The 22,193-nt window shown below is 42.7% G+C and overlaps 1 protein-coding gene across 1 annotated transcript in view; it reads left to right on the top strand.

Annotated features, from left to right (window-relative positions):
- The first annotated feature begins 5,253 nt into the window (after positions 1 to 5,253).
- LOC144473642 (protein SCAI) overlaps positions 5,254 to 22,193 on the top strand; it is a 34,763-nt gene continuing 17,823 nt past the window's right edge. Inside the window, exons 1-2 of the mRNA XM_078187708.1 lie at positions 5,254 to 5,574; positions 13,580 to 14,430. Coding sequence (XP_078043834.1) covers positions 5,381 to 5,574; positions 13,580 to 14,430 — 1,045 coding nt within the window. The 5' untranslated portion in view covers positions 5,254 to 5,380. The remainder of the gene's footprint in view (positions 5,575 to 13,579; positions 14,431 to 22,193) is intronic.

Below are 22,193 nucleotides of genomic sequence, written 5' to 3'. Positions count from 1 at the left end.
AAGATAGATTAAAGCGTTGAAAAGGCGTGCACAATCGCGGCACGCTTCGGCCGCTTGTTCATTTCACCCGAGGGAATCGTCGATATCGCGTGATTTAATTTGTTACAATTAGGGCAAGGGTCTCTTCGACGGTAGAGGGGCGGGAGCGAGAGAAAGAGAGAAAGAGAGTAAGAGAGAGAGAGGGGTGGGGAGAGAGGGAGGAGAGAAACCGGAGAGCGTGAGCACCGAGCTAGTTCACCGCGCCCTGCTATTAATATCAGTTAACGACCCGATATGATCGCTTGTCTATACCCGGACAGGCCACACGACCGGCTGCCACTGGTTGGGTTCGAGTCATGGGCACGGGCCATGTGCACAGGGCACGGTTTCGACTACGATTCACCGACAGTCGATGGTATTTGAGCTGACTCACCGATTGAAATTCATACGCGATTTCCGGTCCCATCGATTCTCCTTGCGATGGAATTCTTTGGGCGAACGAGGCTGATTGCATTTGCAAATAAACCGCCGATCATCTTTCCCCTGCGCCCCACATGCTGTAATTGCGATGCAATGCTGAGGTAGAAATGCCGTTTATTGCAGTTTATTTATTTTTCGCGATAGAATGAACGATTGATTTCAACGCGACACATTTATTTAAATATCATAAGACTCGACGCCACCAGTTATACATCTTACGAGCAGATACGCAGCTTCGTTCGTACACCATTGATTTATTTTAGACTCCAAAGGGTGGCAGTTAACAATTTATTTGTTTCGTTTCCTGGAGATTTGTTCGGATGTTTCATAGTAGGAGGCGAGCTTAGTTGCATCTTTCGCAACTGTAAATAGGAGTACTATTCTTCAAGATTACATTATTTAGTCACAAATAAAATAATTCTTACATTTTGCACGGTGATTTCAAACGCGTTGATTCTTAGAGGTACCTTAGCCGCAGACTTCGTTTGAACTGTATTCTTAAAGAAGCTTTGGAAAACATTGATTCTGCAATTATCCACATTGTACAGGTTCTAGGATATTAACAAAAGTAAAAGATACACCGTTTATAGCAAGTCCGCTGCTTTTTTCTCAATGAAACTAAGGATTCGCAATATTTTTTATTGAACGATTGCTCGTGTAACACGTTTCACGGCAGCTTCGTTCGGGCCCGAAAAATTAGGGGCGAGCCGTTGATCGTGTGTAGCCTCGTAGCCGATAGGAAAAGCGGCTTGGGGCACCGGTGCCGATAACAATGGGCGGCGGGGGCCGTGGTCTATCTAGCAGGCATCCGGGCCAACGTCGAAACGAGGCTGCCACCGCGCGCGGATTACCATAAGCATTCATATATGCAGCGGCGCATTATACTTGCATACCCGGCATAAAGGTGGCCGTGTCGGCGGTCGTATTAGGTAGCGGCGCACAGGTATATCTATGGTCGGCTGGCCGGCTGGCTGGCCAGCGGGCCGGCTACTTACTTACGTGTACCAGCCGCCTTCACGAGTCGCTGGCACGCGAGCCTGATTGACTTGTAGATGAGGCGACACAGTCGATATACGCCCGCGAGCCGACCGTCCGACTCCGAAACACCCCCGTCATGGCTACCAGAGGCCGGTCAATTCTCTCGCTGTCCCCTATCGCGCGGCTCTATGTCTTGCCGGGATATCCAACGGGAGGTGTGAACGTTCAGGTATCTCTGATAGAGGACGGCGGGTCAAGATGCTCTCGCGATTGATTTCTTATGGAAACGTCACCGTCCAAACTACACGTGGCATTCTAACGCGATTAGGGAAACTGCGTAACGCAGCGTTTCCTGCGTTTATCTTTTGTGGCTAGAGTTCTTTAAATTGGTATAAAAGATTCATGTGTATCGATAACAGAAATATCAATCTCTAGACAGAAATTAATAATATATGGAAAATTTATACATTAATTGAATTGACAGTGTGTAACCTCCTTAATTTCTAAGCAAAATATATGTCTATCTAATATTAAAGTTTGATTCGGCCGTAGAAGGCTATGTAGTAAGGGAATCGTAGTTACGATGATTAGAAGCTTTTCAATTGTAATAATTTATTACATGCCTACATAATTACTTGAATGCTTAAGTCAGTCTTATAAGAATAAGCCGAGAGGCAATATTGCAAATCGTTAATTTCGTAATTTTCCTATATTTCTTATAGACTAACTAAATAATATAGAGTAATATAGAATCATAACATCGAATATAATTAATATACAGGGTGGGGCAAATAAAGTGTTAATGATACGCGAAAATGCTTGAGGAACTAATTGTTTGGTTCGAAGGGGCACATGTTGTTGCGTGAAGTGAACAACTAAACAAAACGCGAACGAACATCATTTCGAGCATGTGCTGTAGGTAGAATCAAACCAAGGTTAGTGGATCCTGTGAAAGTGATTATTGCGATATTTTTCGGTTTTTCAACTAATTTTCATACTTTGCGCGACGAGAATGACCTTGAGTTATAGGTCGCTGGATTCGTCTTAAAATCAGCAATAATGTCATCGAAAAACAAATACATACATAGTTCTATTTGAAAAAACATCGATGACCTTGAAATCTCAAAAAATATGATCTTTAAAAAAACCATTTCCATCATAACATGTGCCCCTGCGAACCAAACAATTTGTTGCTCAAGCATATTCGCATATTATTAACGATAATGGAGATATTGCTTTGTAACACTTTATTTGCCCCACCTTGTAGAATAATAACATAGAATATAATTAATATAGAATAATTAAGTTACAAAAAGGCAATTGTTTTTATTGTAACACGTTTAAAGTTGTATAAAAGAAAACGGTTTTCGTAATTTCCAAACTGTTAACTATGCTCGTATTAATGAAATAATTATATGCGAATTTAACAATGATTGGCGCCCCTGATGTATATAAGTTTGTACGTGAAAACAGCTTGATAAGCATTCCACGAATTATCGTCGCAAGTTAGCCACTTTCTTAATATTACTGGGACAAAATGGCGAAGAGTTTCACTTATGACTGTCTCCGAGGGTCGAATCAGTTCCACCCCTAGTTGCGAAGGTACCGGCAAGTGTTCCCAAACTTCCGTCAGCCTGTTCTTGAGGCCATCGCTACTCATGGGGTTCACCGGAATGGTTGTTCGGTCTCCCGAACCGTTCCACCTCCGCGCGAGGGTTGTTCCTCTCTCCGTCCGATCGTGGCCGACCCTCCTCTTTCGACGTTCCCTCGCAGCCACCGAACGTTATCTAGTTAATTAATCTCCGCCGACGGCGGCGGCCGACCAGCAGGGCGGCAAAACTCCCACCGTTTCTGCAGCCGTAACGAGCCACGACAACGAAAGTGTCGAGCGCCACCCCCTTCATTCACCCCAGATTCGCAACTACCGCTCCCCACCTCTCTCTCTCTCTCTCTCCCTCTTTCTCGACTATGAAATTTTAATTATTGAAAAAAAGGAACGACACAAGGCGCCCGGACGGTCATTACGGCACAAGAGTAGTCGATGACCGGGGATGAAAGTGAATGATTTGCTGTAATAGAATGAAACGTGGTGTAAAACGAATCGGTGTATTATTTTGTATCCTCGCATGCAATCTCGTGGATCAGAAGACAAAAATGGTGATAAAGAACGCTATAATAATTAGAATCATGAAGCATGCAAGAGGTTTTTTCATTTTCTTAACCCCTCGAGTACGGGGGGAAAGTGAAACTTTTCTGTCCTACTGGCTGGGCTGACTTTTCGCAAGCAGCTGCAAACCTATTTTACATAACATCGAATTTTTAGGATAAGCTCCGAAGACGGTCTCCGTATGCTGCATGTACGCAATGCCGTCGACCTCAATACAGTCGCACAGTGTAGTTTCCAGTCTCAGACACTGGGCTCCGTGTGATGTATGATACCGGCGTGCTCTGAGAAACCAATTAAGCAATCCATGTTACATACGGAGCCCGTCCAATAGGACAAAAATCTATGTCTATATGACGCATGGACCTTGGCCTATGGGCCAGAATTTTGTGTCGACGTCTTGTATGGGGCTCGAACCTGCAAGATTAAATTACAGAAATGATTTGAGGACGGTTATACTTTATTCTAAATACATTGTGTACGTGAGATAAAATTCAGATGTGTGCAATGTTATGGCTTTGATCTTAAACTATTAGAGTTCTAAAAAGATACTGATAAAACATTGATTGTTTTTGTACGTTCTGTGTAGATGGAACAATGAAGTGCCCATCATTCTGTATAAACTGTAAAAGAAAATACCAATACATAACCTAACATTATTTAATAAAGTCCTGTGATGTAGATGTAGACCTTCACCCCTTTCCTCATCCTATAAATCTAGAAACACGTACCATAAGTTTCAATTAAATTTTCTTTACAGACTTGTACCATGATTTCTCGTTTACGTTTTCACCAGTGATCTCTTCTGGAGACTATAGTGTCCCAGAATTTAAAAACCGCCTTCCTAGTTTCACCCTATTTTTTAGGGTGAACTCAATGAGCAACCTAGTTTTTGGACCCTATGTTACCTAATTTTTACCTATCGCCTCCTCTCAATTCTATGAGGTAGCAGAACTCCTTAGGACATTCGATTGTGAGCCACAATGATAGTCTCATGCATCCACGACTTTTTAAATTGATATCGAATGTTTTAGTCGATATTCGCTTGCGATCTGCTTTTTTTGGAACCCAGGAGAACCTATGCCGTTTGGTTGAGGATTACGCTCTTGGTTTTGCACCATGAACTCTCCTCTATTGCCTTTTTCCTGTTTCTTGAGGAACTGAAGATTCAAGGATTCTTTGGGGCCCAGCGGACTTAAGGCCACCTATTGAGTGCGATTATTCTAGTTTGGGTCTACGTATCATCCTTCATATTCCTCGAAGCCGTTTCTAGGGCCGTCTAACGCAAATGAAGAAACCCAGAGCCAAACAACGCAAGTTTCAGTGGCGACATCGCTGGGAACCTACCCTCAACCAGCAGCTACCCCCAGCAGCGCCAAGAAGACAACCCTCGATAACCGTTCCGGCATCATCCCGTATATTACCTCCCGTCAGGCTCGCATCGATCGCAACCCCTAGGCCGTTGGCAGTCCGACAGGGTGCCGCACAGATGTCCCCTGCGGACGTTGCGGCGCGTTCGGACGCCGGTGGCGGCGGCGTCGCTCGGCGTCGCTCGGCGGCGTCGGCGGCATTGGGTGGCGCGCACGGTGCGCCCCCTGATGCGGGATGGGCAAGTATTGATTGGGTCGGCGCGGCGCGGCGCGTTCGTCGGCGTCGTGCGGCCACAGAGTGCAAAGAGAGGGTGGCGGAATCGGCAGGCGCCATCACGCGGGGCCACCGCGACCGTCGTCTGAAGGGCCGTCGTCCAGCCAGTGGCCGCGATCTCGATACACCGAAAAGATGGTCATGATGGCTGGCATGGACGACCACGAGCGCAAAGTCGTCCTCGAGTTCTGCCACCTGCTCGAGAAGAGCAAGCAGCTGTTCAACGGGCTCCGGGATCTGCCACAGTATGGGCACAAGCAGTGGCAGGGCTACTTCGGGCGCACCTTTGACATCTACACGAAGCTCTGGAAGTTCCAGCAGCAGCACAGGTGAGTCAGAGAAACAGAGATAGCGAGGAGAGAAAAAGAGAGAGAGAGCGCGAGAAAGGGAGAGAACGGGAGAGAGAGTGTGTGTGAGAGAGAGTCAGCGAGAAAGAGTGCTAGAGAGACAGAGCGAAAGACAGAGAGAGAGCGCGAGAGAGAGAAAGAGTGAGCCGAAGGGAAGAGACACAACGGTTAGGGGTGAGTCATCGAGTGGCTGCGCCCCCACGGAGGATCGATTTGCGATCGGCCACGAGGTCCTGTCCGATCCTTTCTCTGGATCCGAGATTCGCCACGGGATGCTCTCCAACCTGTCCTCCCACGCTGCAGCCCTCTCGGGATCGCCAGGCTAACGAGTCCTCGCGCCGGAAAAACGCGTGGCTCCTCGCGACTCTCGCACGCCGGATCATCCCTCTCCGCTCGAGGAATTCCCGATCCTCCTCGCGCTCCGGGACGCCATGTGACGAGTGGACGGGGACTGTGCGCGCGAGTGAACCATGCACACTGGGTGGAGGGAACGCAGTGAACTACTTGAGACGAACTCGAGTGATGTTCCACGGGACACCCTTCCGGAGACACGCCGTGGAATGTGTTCCCTTGCCGATCGTCGCGGGATCGCGCATGGATCTCTCGTTCACGAGGAGGGTCACACCGATCCGCCCAGTGTGCTGTGTCTACCAGTCGTAACACGCTTCGTGAATGGTCGCTGTAACGGTGATCGGGAATGCTAGGTCGTCGAGGTGTGTACGAGGATGGTCGTTCAGGCATGGATCTTCTTCTCGAAGATTGTGTGCAGTGCCCCGACGTAATCGTGGACATTAGGCTAGCATGTTTTGTTCGTCGAACGGGTTTGTGATTCCTGGAGGATGTTGCATTGGGAAATAGGGGCTCGGATTTGTGAAAGAAGACGCTATTTATAATTCTTAGACGGCATTGGGTCGAGGTATTAATAATTAACCATTATTCCGGGGACAGTTTTTAGTTCGCGGCAGAGTCCGCACGGTTCTGTTTTATTCGCGGGATATTTGGCTATGCCGCGGTTAATCTCGTTAAAGTCGTTAAAATCTCGTTATTGTGATACACGTTCAGGCAAATTCATCTCGAATGCTGTTTCAAACTTCGTGCTTTCGCATTGTCGGCACTGGTGCTTCTGTTCGGTTTAAAATACTGCGGGGCCAGTGATTAAGCTTTATTAAAATTCTTCGCTTCATTATATGTTTTCTGGAATTTGAATTTTCACCGCCTAGGAAATTCACAAATTACTCCAGACTCGTGCAACTATTTTTAAACACGCTTTAGATACACAATGAACACTCCAAACTGATACAAAATCGTACAATGTTATCTGGTACGAATATATACAAATTCAATTATCGCGACAATTACCATAGATATTCATTTCACAATTATTAGAATATGTAGTTCTTAGACATACACAAAGCCATTAATCTATAAAACGAACAGCATCGATGCTCGTAAACTACATTATACTAAGCAAATTGTAGATACTCGTGCAAATTATTTTTCAGCGCAATTTTAGCATCTCTATGAACAATATTCAGAGTCCGTTAAGGATGAAAATAGAAGAATGAACAATTTTTGAAGTTACGCATGATTCTGTAATACGATAAAGATAAACTTTGCAGAACCGCGCACGAAGTTGATAACAGGGTGTGAATTTTTGTCGAAACGACAATGGGGGCGAAAGGAGGTCGACGAATGATTCTCGAATGATACTAAATATTATAAGCAAGGTGTATACTTCTGGCGCGAGCTGTACGCATTAGTCACGGTTCCCTTGCCTATCACGGATATTTTTAGTGAATCGCTGGCAGGGTATGTTTTAACGGTCTGCCAATTCTGCCGATCGATTTTTTGTTATTCTTGTTTCTTCTTTTCTCCGTGTCCGTGCAGCGGCGGTCAGTTTCTTCGTTAAAATAAAAGCTGGAAAGCGTGCGCTTAATTGCGTGGTCGCAGAGATTCTTAGGGGGGGTTGGCCACGTGACCGAGCCCTCGTGTACTGCGGACACACGATCCCAGGTTTCCGTACCTTCGTTGAACCGTATCGACGCCCCGTAATTTCACGGCGAAAACCACCCCGTAACACGTTCCGTGTATCGCAGACACTTAAACGTGTCCCACTCTTCCAACGGCAACCATTCTCGCCCGTCCCTCGCCGCCCCAGCAGAGACTGATTGTGAGACACGAACCGTCAGGTCGAAGACGAAACAGGTCGGGGACGGTGCTGAAACTTATTTCTCTCAAATATTTAGTTTTTACTACTCAAACATAATAAACGCGTAACTTTTGTATGATAAGCTCGAGAGACCACCCCCTAGTCTTTTCTTGGATTAAAATGCGAAACCATGGCTTTGCTAAGTTGAAATATAATTTAATTGTTTAAATATTTGATACGAAACGTTAGGTCTTAATCTTTTTAGGGTTCAAAGCAAAAATCTATTAAATTTAAATATAGCTTAATTTTATAAATACTTGACTCGAAGCATTGCACTTTGTATGATTTAATTCTCTATATATTCGATTCGAAACGCCAGCTCTTAGTCGTCTTAAGATTGAAAGCGAAAATCTATTAAATTTAAATATACCTAAATTTTATAAATATTTGACTCGAAACATTACATTTCGTCTAGAATTATAATGAAAAATTATGTTTTGATTATATTCTAACATAATAGAATTTTATAAACGGTAAACTCATGTATATGGTCTTTAGACCTGCAGGAATTAAAATTAAATGATTAAATTAGGGTTAAGCGTTATCGTAAAAAGACAATAGTATTTTGAGTATTTGACAATAGTACTCTCATTCGATGAATATACATAATTTTTAAATCTGGCTTTACGATTTCATGTTTATTGGATTGTGTCATAGTCAACGTTCTACAAAGGCTCTCTGTCAACTGCAAAATCAAACGAATAGGCAGATGATACTTGATAACTTCGTCGATTTAAAAGGTTTCCATGTCACATTTCTCAAAATCATGTAATAATTATGTAATCTGTGAATAGGATTCATGTCGCCTAATCAGTTTATGTTGCATAAGCATGCGATATGCTTCATTTTTCATTGAAATTATTGTCAGTTAAATTGCATTCTGTGACACTGTATTATCTCTCACAGTTCGATGTTAATGTAGAATCTCTTACTATTCCCGTCTATTCATAAATTGATATAATTATTTGTACGTAGTTAACATTTTGGGTTCATTAACACTGCCAGCACAAGCACTCGGCTTCGATCAGTTCACAGAAATAGAATAAATTCATAATAATTATTCCAACAGTCGCCGACATAATGACCGGTAGGAAACATTTGCCTTCATGATAAGAGGAACGTAATGTCATTATAATAGTCCCCTTTAATTGAATGAAATATCAAAAATAAATGTTCGATTCTGTTGCGTCGCAAATTGTACATATTAGGTTGGAAACTATGAAACGGTCGTTTCCGTTTAGTTTGTGTTCAGCTGCGGCGCCTGTTTCATAGTTTCCAACCTAATACATTTTATATTTCTGGAGAACCTGGACAACTTTACGAACGATAGACCAGGGAATTCCCAGATCTTCCACTTTCTCTCCAGCTCAACCCTTTTCTATATTCGTTTATTTTAGCATGACGCGCGATCAACAGTCCGAAAAGACAAAAGAGAATATTATAATAAGCGGCAAAGGATAGGTCATATTTAACGGGAAGGTTTTAACCTTTTGCACTCGAATAGTTACTCTGAGGCATCACTAAAATTATTTTATTACCTTTCAAAGTGATATTTATACTAACAAAATTTAGATTTGAAGAATTGTTAACAGGGAAACTGTTGGCATGAATCGCAAGAATTAATTTAAATACTATTAATATACATTAATAGAATTAATAGAATTAATTTAAATACTATTAATATACATTAAATACTATTAATATACTATTAGCTAGAAAAATTATTTTAGACTTACAGATGAAATGGCTTCGAGTTCAAAGGATTAAATTATATCTACTTGTGATCAAATCATGTTAAACACAGTACAGTTGTTCACGATCCAGTTCACCCTTAACTACACCCTCAGCGTATTAAATTATCGCGAGGGGGCCCAGATTCTTTAGGAAAGTGAATTGGTGACTTATTTGTTTGAAGCAGAAAATGTACAAATCATTCCCGTTAGGATAGACATTAAAATTGTCCAAAGCTGTATGCATTGAATCGCTTTTGATCAAAATTATCAATATTTTATTGTTATCATAATTATAAATATTTTTCATGTTCGTAACACCAATTCACAAGGTATCGTATTATCGTGTTCATAGATACATACTATATTGTCTCAATATGTATATAAGAAGAATGCAATCTTCGTTATCCGAACCGAGGATACCTGAATTTTTTATTAAGTGAAAACTCAGTGAGGCGTCGATGCATGAATTTCAATTATTCGAACCAATTAGATGACTTAGATGTTGAGATAATGAGGGTGGAATTAAGTTACAAGGCTAGATGAAATCCTGAATGATTTGTCCAGAAATCGTAATTTGATACGAGAAAGTAGACATCGTAAGTTCGATTCATTGATGTTCTGCATTTGTATATAATTTGTTACACTGCACTATACATCTTTGAAGACGATCGGCGGATTTTATTTATTTCTTACTTATTTATTTGGTGATATCAATGGAAAAACGCTTTGTTATATGAAACGACGAAGTAACATTTTGAAGAACTTAGATCCAATACAAAAATGGTTAAGTACTAAGACATTTAAAATGTTAATATAGCTATTAACCAAATTTCTGAACGAGATGATAAAACTATAACCAAAAAAGAAAGCGGTCCAATAATCTGAGCGACATCTGCTCAATAATCCAGGTGAGCCGCGTCGAACAGATCACGAAGATGCGCGACGTTCACTTTCGCCAGGTTGGTTCCGCTCGGTTCGCGGCGCATCTTTCATTTACCCATTCGATTCCGTAATCTTCGACCCTTTGTCCCCTTCCTTTTGATGGTAAAGTGGCGTCGGCTGGGTAACTCGACAAAGAGCCGATTGTCTATTCAGGCATTCACACGGCCGCGTCTCGTTCGAAGCCGCGCTTCGTCCTGCCTCGCGTCGCCTCGACTTGTATCGCCTCGCGCGACACCTGCCTGAAAACGGCCTCGCCTCGCGTCCGACTGTTAATAAATATCGGGAACGGACGCGCGCGGGCTCATTCAGGGGATCGCGTCGGGTTTCGCGCGCGCGGAAACAATGTCGGCGAAAGTTTTTCGCGGGCTCGTGTACCGTTTGAAAAGTATCGCCGCCCGCGGGACCGCGCGGGCTCCTCTCTCTGTCTCCTCTATCGCGTCGCCGACATCTGCCGCGGCAGACAACGACGTCCCCCGCCATTGTTTCCCTCTTCCCGCGGCATCTTCCAACGCCGCAACACGGCGCGGCGCGGCGCGGATTCCGCGAGTTTTTTTTTCACGCGAACGAATCTTATCCCGAGGAAACTCGCCCACGCAGAAATCGTTAAACGTTTTCGCGATCACGCATTTCGGTTCCCGCTTCTTCCTCTGTGGAATGCGCCGAAACGAACGAAAAAATAACTTCTATTTAAAATTACATATCAACCCCTTGCACTATAATAACGAGTCAGATTCGTGATAAATATTCAATGCAACGTATAATAAATATGAATATTATTAATTCTGTCCAAATCGAAATCAAATTGTATTCTTCCGTCAATAGTCCAGAAGCGGAGGTAAATTAAGGCAATACAAAAGACAAAAATTATCTGACGTTATTAAGGAAAATATTAACGGCAAATAAGTACTAATCAACGCAGCGTGAAAGAAGTCGTAGTGCAAGGGGTTAAAGCCGAAGTTTTATATTTTTTACGAAATATAAAAACGATGATACAAGTATAACATGCTAATATTACATGGATAAATATGCAATATAAATGAATTTTGCGAAAACTTTATTCCAGCGCTATGAAGCACTTTCGCACGAAATTCTTGCACCAATAAAGTGGCGTCAATTGTCATAAAACTCATTTGAAGCAGCTAATATATTTTAAATATTAAAATAACAACTTTGTCCTACGTAATGGCATCAATTAAATTATTGAATGCTCCTAATAAATACGTATTATAAGTCAAGAATAAATGTAAAAATATTAAATGAGATATCAATTAATAGAAACGGATATTATCAAAATGCATAATATACTTAGATTCTAGAATAATTAGTTAAATTAAGAAAATAACAGCACGATAAATAATCATTTTATATTTCAGTCATTTTGAGTCATAACCTTGAAATAGTTTCGAGTGCACAGAATTAATATATTCGAACAACTAACCTTTTCGACAAAAATATAATATATAATATAATATAACTAAGCAATTGATGAATGTATGTATCAATTTTTTCAACATATTTTGTCATAATTAAGGTATTACTTCTGGACGCGTTAATTTTTTTTCGTGGATCTTGATGAAACATGCGAAAATCAAAATTATTTGTCAAATACGAGATACTTAAATGACAATGTTTACGCGGCGGGTCCAAATGGACCCGATCCGTGCCGTGCAAGTTTTAAGGAAGTCGTGTACACCGGTGCACAATACGATGTATTAGAATGATTGTAGATTGCATTGTTGTTGAGCTGCTTCTGCAAGACTATGTATGCAAATTGTTTGTGCAAAGATAGTTCCTGTCTGTACTGTACGTGTAGCTTTAGTGTTATGAATTAGGCGACATGTAGCAATCTCTGTCATTGTATCAGCTTTCATTATTGTATTACATGTTTTTTCTCTTAAACGAACTCGATGTGTCCTCAACTCTTGTCGTTTTTATCTTTTTGTATATGAATTAAGTCCTGGTGGAGGTCTTCATCCAGCTATACAATGGGAAATATTAATCGTAGTTTACATTTGTACATTTTATGTATTATGTTTATACGAGTTAGTATGCAGTTTGAGTACATTGTTCTTACACTAGTTTATTTTTCCATGTTTTTCATTACCATTGACAAAACGTGAGATAACATTTCCGTCTTACGAAGCTACAGAAGTTTAAGGGATGAAATCACTTTCGGAAGATTGCCACCCTCGAGGCTAAAAATATACTTCGGCAAAGTCTTACGATTCGTACGCATAGTATTGTGTTAATCGTAACTTCTTGTTGGATACAGAAGTTTAAAGAAAAAAAGGTGGAGGGTGGCGACCCTTGCAATGAAGTTCACTAGCATATAACTAAAAATAACGTGTATTTAATTCTGAATTGGAATATATAAATGCCTCGTAAAGAATCCTGCGGATATTATAGGTAGGTTGGCTATAATAAATAGATTACAGAATATTAATAAAAATAACGATCATGTTTTTTCTCGATATTGCTCGAAGCACTAAGCATTGTTTCAATTCGAAATTTTAATGTCTCGAAAAGTATTAGGAATCCGTTTTCTTAATTAAATCTGAATATCGAAGCTTTCTCTTGCAAACAAGTCAACAAACTCTGAAACATCCAGCAAAAAGCTTGCGAAGCATGCACATGTCAATCGAAAGTTAAAGTCATGCTCACGATTTCCTTCGATTATAGTGGTTTGGAAAATATTCGTCAGAAATTATCGCATATATCGAATTTGCAGTGTATGCAAATTCTTGGTTAAAAACTCAACCAGATTCTACAATCAACAAGATTTTCCTATTTGGTAAACTCAAATTAGCACTGCGAAGTGCAAATCGTTTCGAGCCGATGGAAATCATGAAAATGAATTCGCAGGGGTTGAAAGCTGTACGAATATTGGCTCGGATAAGGGAACTATTACAAACGCGACAAAATAGATATCGATTAATAAATAATTGGTTTGTGTTTTACTTGGAATTTACTTAGAATATATCTTTGTTACATAATGTATATCGAAGGTCGTTGAAAAATCGAAAAAAAGACGCGCAACCTTTTTCGCGGGCCAGCGGATCCTGGGGGTGTGGTCCCGATCTGAAACTCGTTCCACTACTTTCAGGACGATACTGGACACGAAGTACGGCCTGAAGAGATGGCAGATCGGCGAGATAGCGAGCAAGATCGGCCAGCTCTACTACCACTATTACCTCCGCACGAGCGAGACCAGCTACCTGCACGAGGCCTACTCGTTCTACGCGGCGATCCGTGGCCGCGCGTACTATAGCCGTGCCGCGAAGGAGGACCGTAGCGACCTGATGGTGAAGAAGCTCAGGTACTACGCCCGGTTCATCGTGGTCTGTCTGCTGCTGAACCGCATGAAGCTGGTCCGTGAGCTGGTCCAGGAGCTCGACGCGCAGATCGTCGACTACACGAGCACCTACGAGCCGGACGACCAGCTCGAGTGGAACCTGGTGCTCGACGAGATCAAGGCATTCGTGAAGGCCGAGTCGGCGGTCGGTGTCGTTCACACGGACTCGAACCCGGTGATACTGACCCACAGGCTCGGCCCGCAGACCTCGCCGCCCGTCGAACGTACGCCACCCATGTGCCTATCACTGCAGGAGATCCTTATCGTCGGGAACTGCGCCGACCAGGTCAAGTTCAGCGAACTCTCGATGGACATGTTCAGGATGCTGCAGACCCTCGAGAGGGAACCCAGAGACGACCCGAACCACCTGCACGATGCCTCGCCGGCCGGTCGGATGCCGTTCAGGCCCGGACCCTATCCCGGGGCGGAGAACGGCGCCGCGAGACGCGACAATCCACACAAGTACCTGCTGTACAAGCCCACCTACAGCCAGGTGCAGGTGTTCCTCGCGAGCGGGTTCAAGGAGCTGCCCGCGAACGGGGCGCTTCTGCTCTACCTGTCCGCGGACGGCTGCTTCTCCACCGTCAAGCATCCGGAAAAAAGTGAGTCTTAGCTTTGATCGTTACCCCAGCCGGCTTCCCGTGATCTTAGAGCCTTGAACTGCCAGTCGTCGCTGCCGCGACAAGGGAATCGTGGCATAGTCTGCCTGCCTAAAGTCGGACGAGAGCTCCGTGGTAGTTTCAGAGAGTTTTGGGGATCGCGCTGCGACGATGGACTATCTTTTCTTGCTATACGATATCAATTTTCGATTACAGTTCTTACCGGACGCTTATAGAGAATTCCAAATTCTGCGGAGGATTTTTGTGAGAAATCAAATTACAACTTTCGTGATATAGTATTTGGAAATTGTGTTTGCGAAGCTTCCGTTGATGTCGATTTTCAGAGTAGATTTTTGTAACACGGATGTTAAATTTGATTATTGTAACTTTGTGGAATGCTCGGGAATATATTTGGCTGACACCGTAGTGGTATGATCGTACGACAGTAGCATAGATAAAATCTGAAAACTTTTACCAAACCGAATGAAATTATTTTGATATTTTATGTCAGTCGATCAGAGATGTTCTAATTCCTCCACAATACACTATTAAAAATTATAAAATCATAAGAGCGAAGAAACCAAAAAGAGAAGTCCGTTTGAAGCTGTCGCATCAGAGCATCCCCTAAACGCTCAAGCTGTGAGCTAACAAGAAAGCGTGCCAAATGACAATCGCCCATTTAACGAAGCGTGGATGTTACAAATGTACTCCAATTGTTAAACGAATATATTTGACAAAACATATTTCCTACAGTACATCATTCCTATAGCAACATCGATGGCTTTTGTCACATCCTCGACGAGACGTCGGCAGATTATCCTGCCGAAGTTATGCGATTGTCACTCCGGTATGTTTCCTGTTGCTTGTTAGTTATTCACGCATACTACCCACGAGCAGTATCGTCCAACTCGAAAATTGTGACTTTAACGAAAGTTCCTGTGCATGCAGTTGATTTATCTTGATGTTGAGTCTACCACGATTTCCGAGTCACTATGTGATCTTGCCTTCCGGTGTGCTGTTCGTAGATTTCTGCGTCGTTGTTGCTCTTAGGCTACATTGCCATTTGTCGCTTATTTGGTAACGGTAGATGAGAGATGGCAGTCTTTTGCAGACTAATTAGATTGTCGATCGGTGTACCAAATAGGGTAATGCTGTCATTAATTTGAACACTGTAATCAACCATAGATATAACGTATGTAACGCTCGTCGAGTCAAGACCTTTAAATCTTTCGTTAAATAACTACCAAAAGTAACATCTAGACTTGTTAGTAGTAATAGGCTTTTACTGTTACGACTGAACTAATTTATATAAGACAATATTGTTATAAAACAATATAGTGATTAGAATTTATAACAAACAGAACCGCTGAACGAGTCAAAATGATATCTTTCAAATGATTGATTTCGCAATTATCAAACTCGTGAAATTCCCGTGGGAAATTCTTCAACAAACCACAACCAGATCGCGGACTCTACGCATGTTCGTTCCAAACGCGAGAAAATGAAATCTGTGCTCTCGTTTCCGCCGACACTTTTTACACGATAATCCAGATTACTATGGTACTCTCTGCGCGCGCCCGCCTTTCCCAAGCGAAACAACCCAGTCGAATAAACGCAAGCTCAGAAACCAAAAAAAAAGCCAACAGAATCGGTGTGTACGTATGCACAAGCCGCCGACACGTCGAGCGCATAACTAAAGGGAACTCCTGCGGCAGACCCGGTGCAACGTAGGTCAAACCGGAGGACCTGGAAAGGCGTCTAGGCGGTTTGACTAAATAATTCGGTGTTTTCGGGTAACCGGCTATAGAAACAGTTTTCGATAGCGAGCGAGAGCGATCAAAGCCTCGAAACGTTCTTTCACGGTGAGAGACTCTCACGAGAATAGCTCGCTATAAAAATACGCGGACGACGGGGACAATGGAAAATGGGATCGGGGACTGGACAGTGGAAAGGAGGGAGGGGGGTGGGGGGGGGGGGGAGATGGGGGGTCTGGCAGATGGGCCCGGGGAACGCTGATCGGCCGAAAATTACTTATCACGGTAGAGGGCAGCCACTGATGCACGGTTAAACCGAATCACTCGCTCGGCGAAGCCGAAGGCGGACGCGTGTCGGTGTTTTCGGTCAGTTTCCTCGCCGGCCGGGTAATCCGGACGCTTTGCCCGTCGATCTGGGGAACGGGTTTTCCGTGTTCCCTGGATCGGAACAGCCACCAACAGATAAGCCGATGTCGCAGCGGTGTTACGCGGGCCCGCTACAGCGATCGCGGATCCGTGAACGTCCACGGGCCGGGATCTTCCCCGCTAATTGGATCAGAGAGTTGGACTATCGCCTTTCTCCCATAACCCAGCCTCAAGGGCTTCGTGGCCGTGGGTACCCTCCCGGGCTAACCAAGACTTCTCGCCACCCCTGACACCCTTAAGGGGCCGTTCTAGCGTGAAACGCGTCTTTTCTAGCTTTTCTTCCCTTCACCCGGGCTCGAAGCATAGCGGTTTTATCATTATCTTCGGAGACGCATTGTGATAGGATCTTGATCGTTCGAATTAACACTTCACCGACCGTCAGCGTATAAATCGTTTTTTTTCTCTGTCGATAATCTATGAATTTATTGTCATGGTTACCAATGATTTATCTATTTTTGTGGTGAAGTGTTAAGCATTACAATTTCTTTCGTAGCAACTGTTTGATATATTATTCGTTCGCGATAGTGTTCATGAAGGAGACAAATTTTGAATTGATAGATAGGGAAGTACGTTTTGGGGCGTCACGACGTCGTCAGTTATAGCGACGAATGGTGACGCTATAGGTGTGGACTGTATAGAATGTGGTACTGGAATTTAGCGGCGAAAAAAACTTATTTATTTAGCCGGGTACTATGTTACACCTTTTCTCGGGAGATCAAAAATCCTCGAATTCTATGACGCTGATTGGTTTTCCTCGATTTTAACAATAACCAATCAGCGAGTCTGTTTCAAAGAAGGCGCCCTTCCTTCGCGTCTCAGCGCGTCTTTTTGGGACGTTGCTAATGTCGGACTTATCCTTCGGAATTTTCCCTTTTTTCTTAAAAAGGGAAATCCTAAAGCTAAGCAATAAAATGTACGTTCTCTCGACAGGAAAATTAATTTAAATCTAAATTGCGTATCAACTGTTAGCCAAAAGTCTTAAGCTCAAAAATAACCGATTAGGCACGATCGTGCCATACAGAATATTAAAGATATTATCAAAGACTGAAAAGCTCTACAGTGCCGTGTATGTTCCAGCTATTTATATATTTATTTAGTTATTTACATGTCTCTTTATTTCTTTCATACATATATTTATACATCTCACGCTCATCTTTTTATCTATTTATTTATTTATTATTTACATTTGTTATATCTAGTTATTAATTTACCTATTTTTTCTTTGAGCCACCGCATAAGGCGGTAGGAATGTAATTACACCCAGGTGTTCTTTGTAAGCCCGGGGGAAAATTTATTGATAAATAAATTGTTCGTATTAGTCACTAACAGTACGTCTTTTCAAGCGATAAAATTTCTTGGACACCGAATCAAGCCTGTCGATCAAATGTTCAAAGGATCAGTGGCCGCCCGTCATCCTCTTTCGAATTCACTTAAAATACCTTGGCGCTAACAGGTTGATGATATCGGAGTAAACTTTTTAGGGATGTAAGGAGACGCTCTCGACGGTTCACCTCGTAATTTAACCCCTCGGCGTACAATTTTGTTCGTGCATCCAAAGCGGCAGCCAGATTTTCGAGGATTTTCAGGCCGTGCCGTAAACTGTGCGTGGGCAGATTGAACGCAATTGCGACGAAATGTCGATGTGTATAACTGTGTGCATTACGTGGGCGTATACGAGACGTCGGTCTCTCAAATTCCGCCTACCTCTGCTCTTCACTCTACCCGGCCAGTACGGAGCGGTGTGACCTTCGAGTGACTTTGAGCTCTAAAACCTTGAAATTAGACTTTTGAAATGAAACTTATTTTGGCCGAGATTTCACGTTCTAGAGACACTTGCTGTTAGAGAAGATAATTAGATGGCCTCCATGTATGCTCTTCCCTTAATTAGTACGATGCTCTACATTGAATTTTAAATATAATAGAAAATTATTACAATTAACATTATTAAAATTAAATTCATGTAAGGTGTTTATAAATTCCACTGTTTTCTATTTTTAAAAATATAAACTTTACTTTCATGGTATTTTTTATTTTGCTTATGAAACATCAGTATTGACAATATACGCGACAAATTAACCCCTCGACCTTAATATTTTCCCTAAATAGCCCCAGATAATTTTTGTTTCTTACAATGTCTTTATTTACTTCCGTTTCTAGACTTTGATAATAGAAAAATTCAATTTCAATTCGATTCGGAAGAAATTGATAATAATTAATAATAATAATTAAGAAGGGGTTGAGAAACATGCACTTACACTACTTGCTTTACGTTATAATGTTCCGAGTATGTTACTATACACTAGAATTTGCTTATGCACCAACCTAGTGCACAGTTTCGTCTCGAAAACCGCGCGCGTCAGAAATTCGGACACGATTCGTCCTCGCAGTATCAGATTATTGTTCCGCGAGAGAAAGGTTCGGCAGCGCTAAACTGTGAGAAACGAACGTTTCTTAATTGGATCCACTAAAAGATCAGTGTCTCGCGCGAGAGCAGCCACGGGATACAGCCAACTCTCCTTTCTCTCGTTCCTTCTCTTTTTTTTTTTGCTCTCACCCCTCTTTAATTAGCGGCCATCCTCGTACAAGTTTCATGCGGATTGAAAGGGGACATCTCGAGAGTGACCTCGCGGGGATGCACTGCTGCGTGACCGTGACCTCTTATCGCGATGGCCGCCGTATTAACTAAACAGAAAATCCAGGTCGTTTAGATGGTTTCCTAATATTCCACGTGTTCCGATATCCGACCAGGCCCGCGGCTATCTTTCGATCAATCTCTGATCACTGTCTTGCTCGTTTTACGCGGAGGGGGACAGACCGTTTCCCGGGCCGTGCGACATTTATTCGATACTTTTCTGATTACGGAACAGTTGATTCGTGCCGCCGGCGCCGTACGCAGGCTCGCTATCGGCGGCAGGGATCATTTAGGTCATAGGGAACGCTCCGAAATGAACGGCGCTCGTAGCGACGCTTGATTAAAAAGTTCCAGCAAACTGTGAATTATCATTGGGCAACGGGAACGAAACAATATTCGGTTAATCCTGTTAATCCCACCTATCGAGCCGCGCTCGTAATGAAGATTTCTGTTGCGTCGAATAAAAATTCCACCCTCTTTTATCGCTGCGAACCATTATGCATTTGCGGCATGTATTCGAGATACGAGAGAACAAACGTAGACCGCGGATCTTTAGCCAAGCCCTTATTTTTCTGAATTCTTTTACAAAAGTCTGAAGAACGAAAGAATTCTTTATGGCAACTAGGAAATTCTTTATAGTGAACGTAGACAGATGATGCGATTAGTTTTTGTTGATATACGCGTTTAATTTCATTTAACGAAAACTAACATGTATCGTAAGTATATAAGAATCCAGTTTGACAATCAATTTGTTTCAGTGATTTGCCAGAAGAAATCTTATAGAATTTATGTTGCGTATAGAATGTAATTTACGTAATGATCAACAATCTAGTTATAAACATTTAGCTATCATCGTAGAGGTTCCTTTTTTATATTGTTTTATAAAAATAACAAGTATACGTTTCTTCAGATTTCAGTAATTTTTATAATAATGAAACGACTTCAATCAATGATAAATTCCTGATAGACGTATCTTTATAATTTCTATAATTATCGGTTAAAAAATTGTTGTTACGTGACAACATGACGTGTTATACGAACCCCTGTTGTTAATGATAAGAAAGTTATAATCGTCAGCAATAGTAATCTTAGTGAACTAAATCTAAGCGGGTCCGAAGTTGTCACGTTTCCGATGAATTCTAAAGGAAAGGTCAAACTGAAGGGGTCGGGGTCAGTTGATGCACCGGGACACGGACTCGTTTCACCAATGAAATGTTTAAAATTTTTTTCCGCAGCGATTTGCCGACGATTCTCGCGCGGGCACACGTGGTGCCGCAGCATCAAACAAAATGTTACCCGGGCACAATACAGTTTTAAACACTCGAGCTTTAACATACATGCATCGTCCGCTGAAAGCTGGAAATGCAAGGGTTCGAGTGCATACGTGGGCGGCGGTGCGCCAGTCGTCTTTTCCCCCGGAATGCTTTTTCGTTTCGCGTTGCAGCCTCGCGTGGATCGCTATAGCGTACACTTTCCATTCTTCGTGTTCCATAGTTCACGTTATTATCTCGGACATTGCAGCAGCCCGCGATTTCGGTGGCGCGCATCGGCCGACCTTGCCGCTCGAAACTCTTTCCTGCGTGGTGCGCGCGACGCGTGGGGAAGATCGTTTCCCGATTGCAAAGGGACCGAAAACGAGAGGAGGAAAGGGATCGGGAAAAAAGGGGGGTTTCTCGTCGGCGAAGAAAAGAAAGAAGAATTTCATCGAGACCGAAGGTCGCTGGGCGTTGAAAAATTCACCGGATGACCACCGAAAAGGAACGCTCCCGACCGCTATTCAGAGCGGTGAGGTTACAACCCGGCCGGGACGGCGAAAACGGTCTTTCAACGAAAGTAGAGTAGTGCATCCGGGTCAAGGTCATCCGGCGATAGAGGATTCCATCGCGCCGGTGGATTCTAAGTTCGCAATCAATATCGAAATGCGAGCCGCGGGCGTCGATATCGTCGAGACCAGGTGTCTGCAGACACGTTTCCCTCTTTAAAACCGGTGTCTAGCCTCGTTAGGGTCTCGATACAGTCGCCGAGCGAGACAATGAAATGCCTTTGATCGCGGGAATGCGTAGAAATCCCCCCGCTTAACGCGCCGACTAACGCTACGGGCCTCAGACAATGCGCTGGCTGCTCGATCCTACCAGCCACGCGATCTTTTTTACCCTTCTACGGTGTTTCGGGACTATGTGTCTGTCCCAGACGTTTTATTACGACTACATACAATTTTTATTTATCGTCTTGTCTAGTCGACTTTATTGAATTCTGCAAATCAATTTATAATTTCTCCTACGATCACTTAAACAGTTCGCCTTACTCGAAGTCATTATAACTTTTTTATTTATCATTCCAACCATTTGCAATGTTCGTAAGATTTCGTGTATGCAACTCTTAGTAAACTAGCAATACCTCAACAAAAGGGCATAGCCGATTAAGATGGTAAAAACTGCCCTTAGAGGTTTTTCAAGGAGTCATACACCGTTCGATAGCTGGCCAATAAAAACTCATCTGTGTAAAATTTTAACCCTGTTACTTGTCCGTGAGGATAGTTACAGGGTAAATTAGATTTCGCGGTTTTCCGGCATTTTTCCACCTTTAGCGGCTTTCTAAAATTTTGAAAAAAATATGGCTTATTTTGGACATTAAGCCGCATGTTATAGAACTTTTCAGATTTTACAGTTGCAAGCTCTGATTATCAAAAATGAAAAACCCCCAAAAAATCGGAAAATTGAAGATTTCTCACTTTTATATTATATTCAACACTTTTATATTAATTCCCTGATAAGGTACTATCACGGCTCGCGTACTCAATTTTTCTCAGATTTTTTGCTAACCTGCAACGTTGTCAAAAAAAATGAAAACCCAATGTGTCGATGTTTTTTGTTGTCAGAATGAAGCTACTACTTTTCTAGTTTACCGCGAGTGTGGATTAAATAATTTTAAACGTTATTACATCGAAACAAACA

This window comes from Augochlora pura, chromosome 7 (genome assembly GCF_028453695.1).
Source record: "Augochlora pura isolate Apur16 chromosome 7, APUR_v2.2.1, whole genome shotgun sequence".
NCBI classification, from domain to species: domain Eukaryota; kingdom Metazoa; phylum Arthropoda; class Insecta; order Hymenoptera; family Halictidae; genus Augochlora; species Augochlora pura.
Note: the sequence above shows the minus strand (reverse complement) of the source record. Positions and strands in the feature narration are given on the sequence as shown.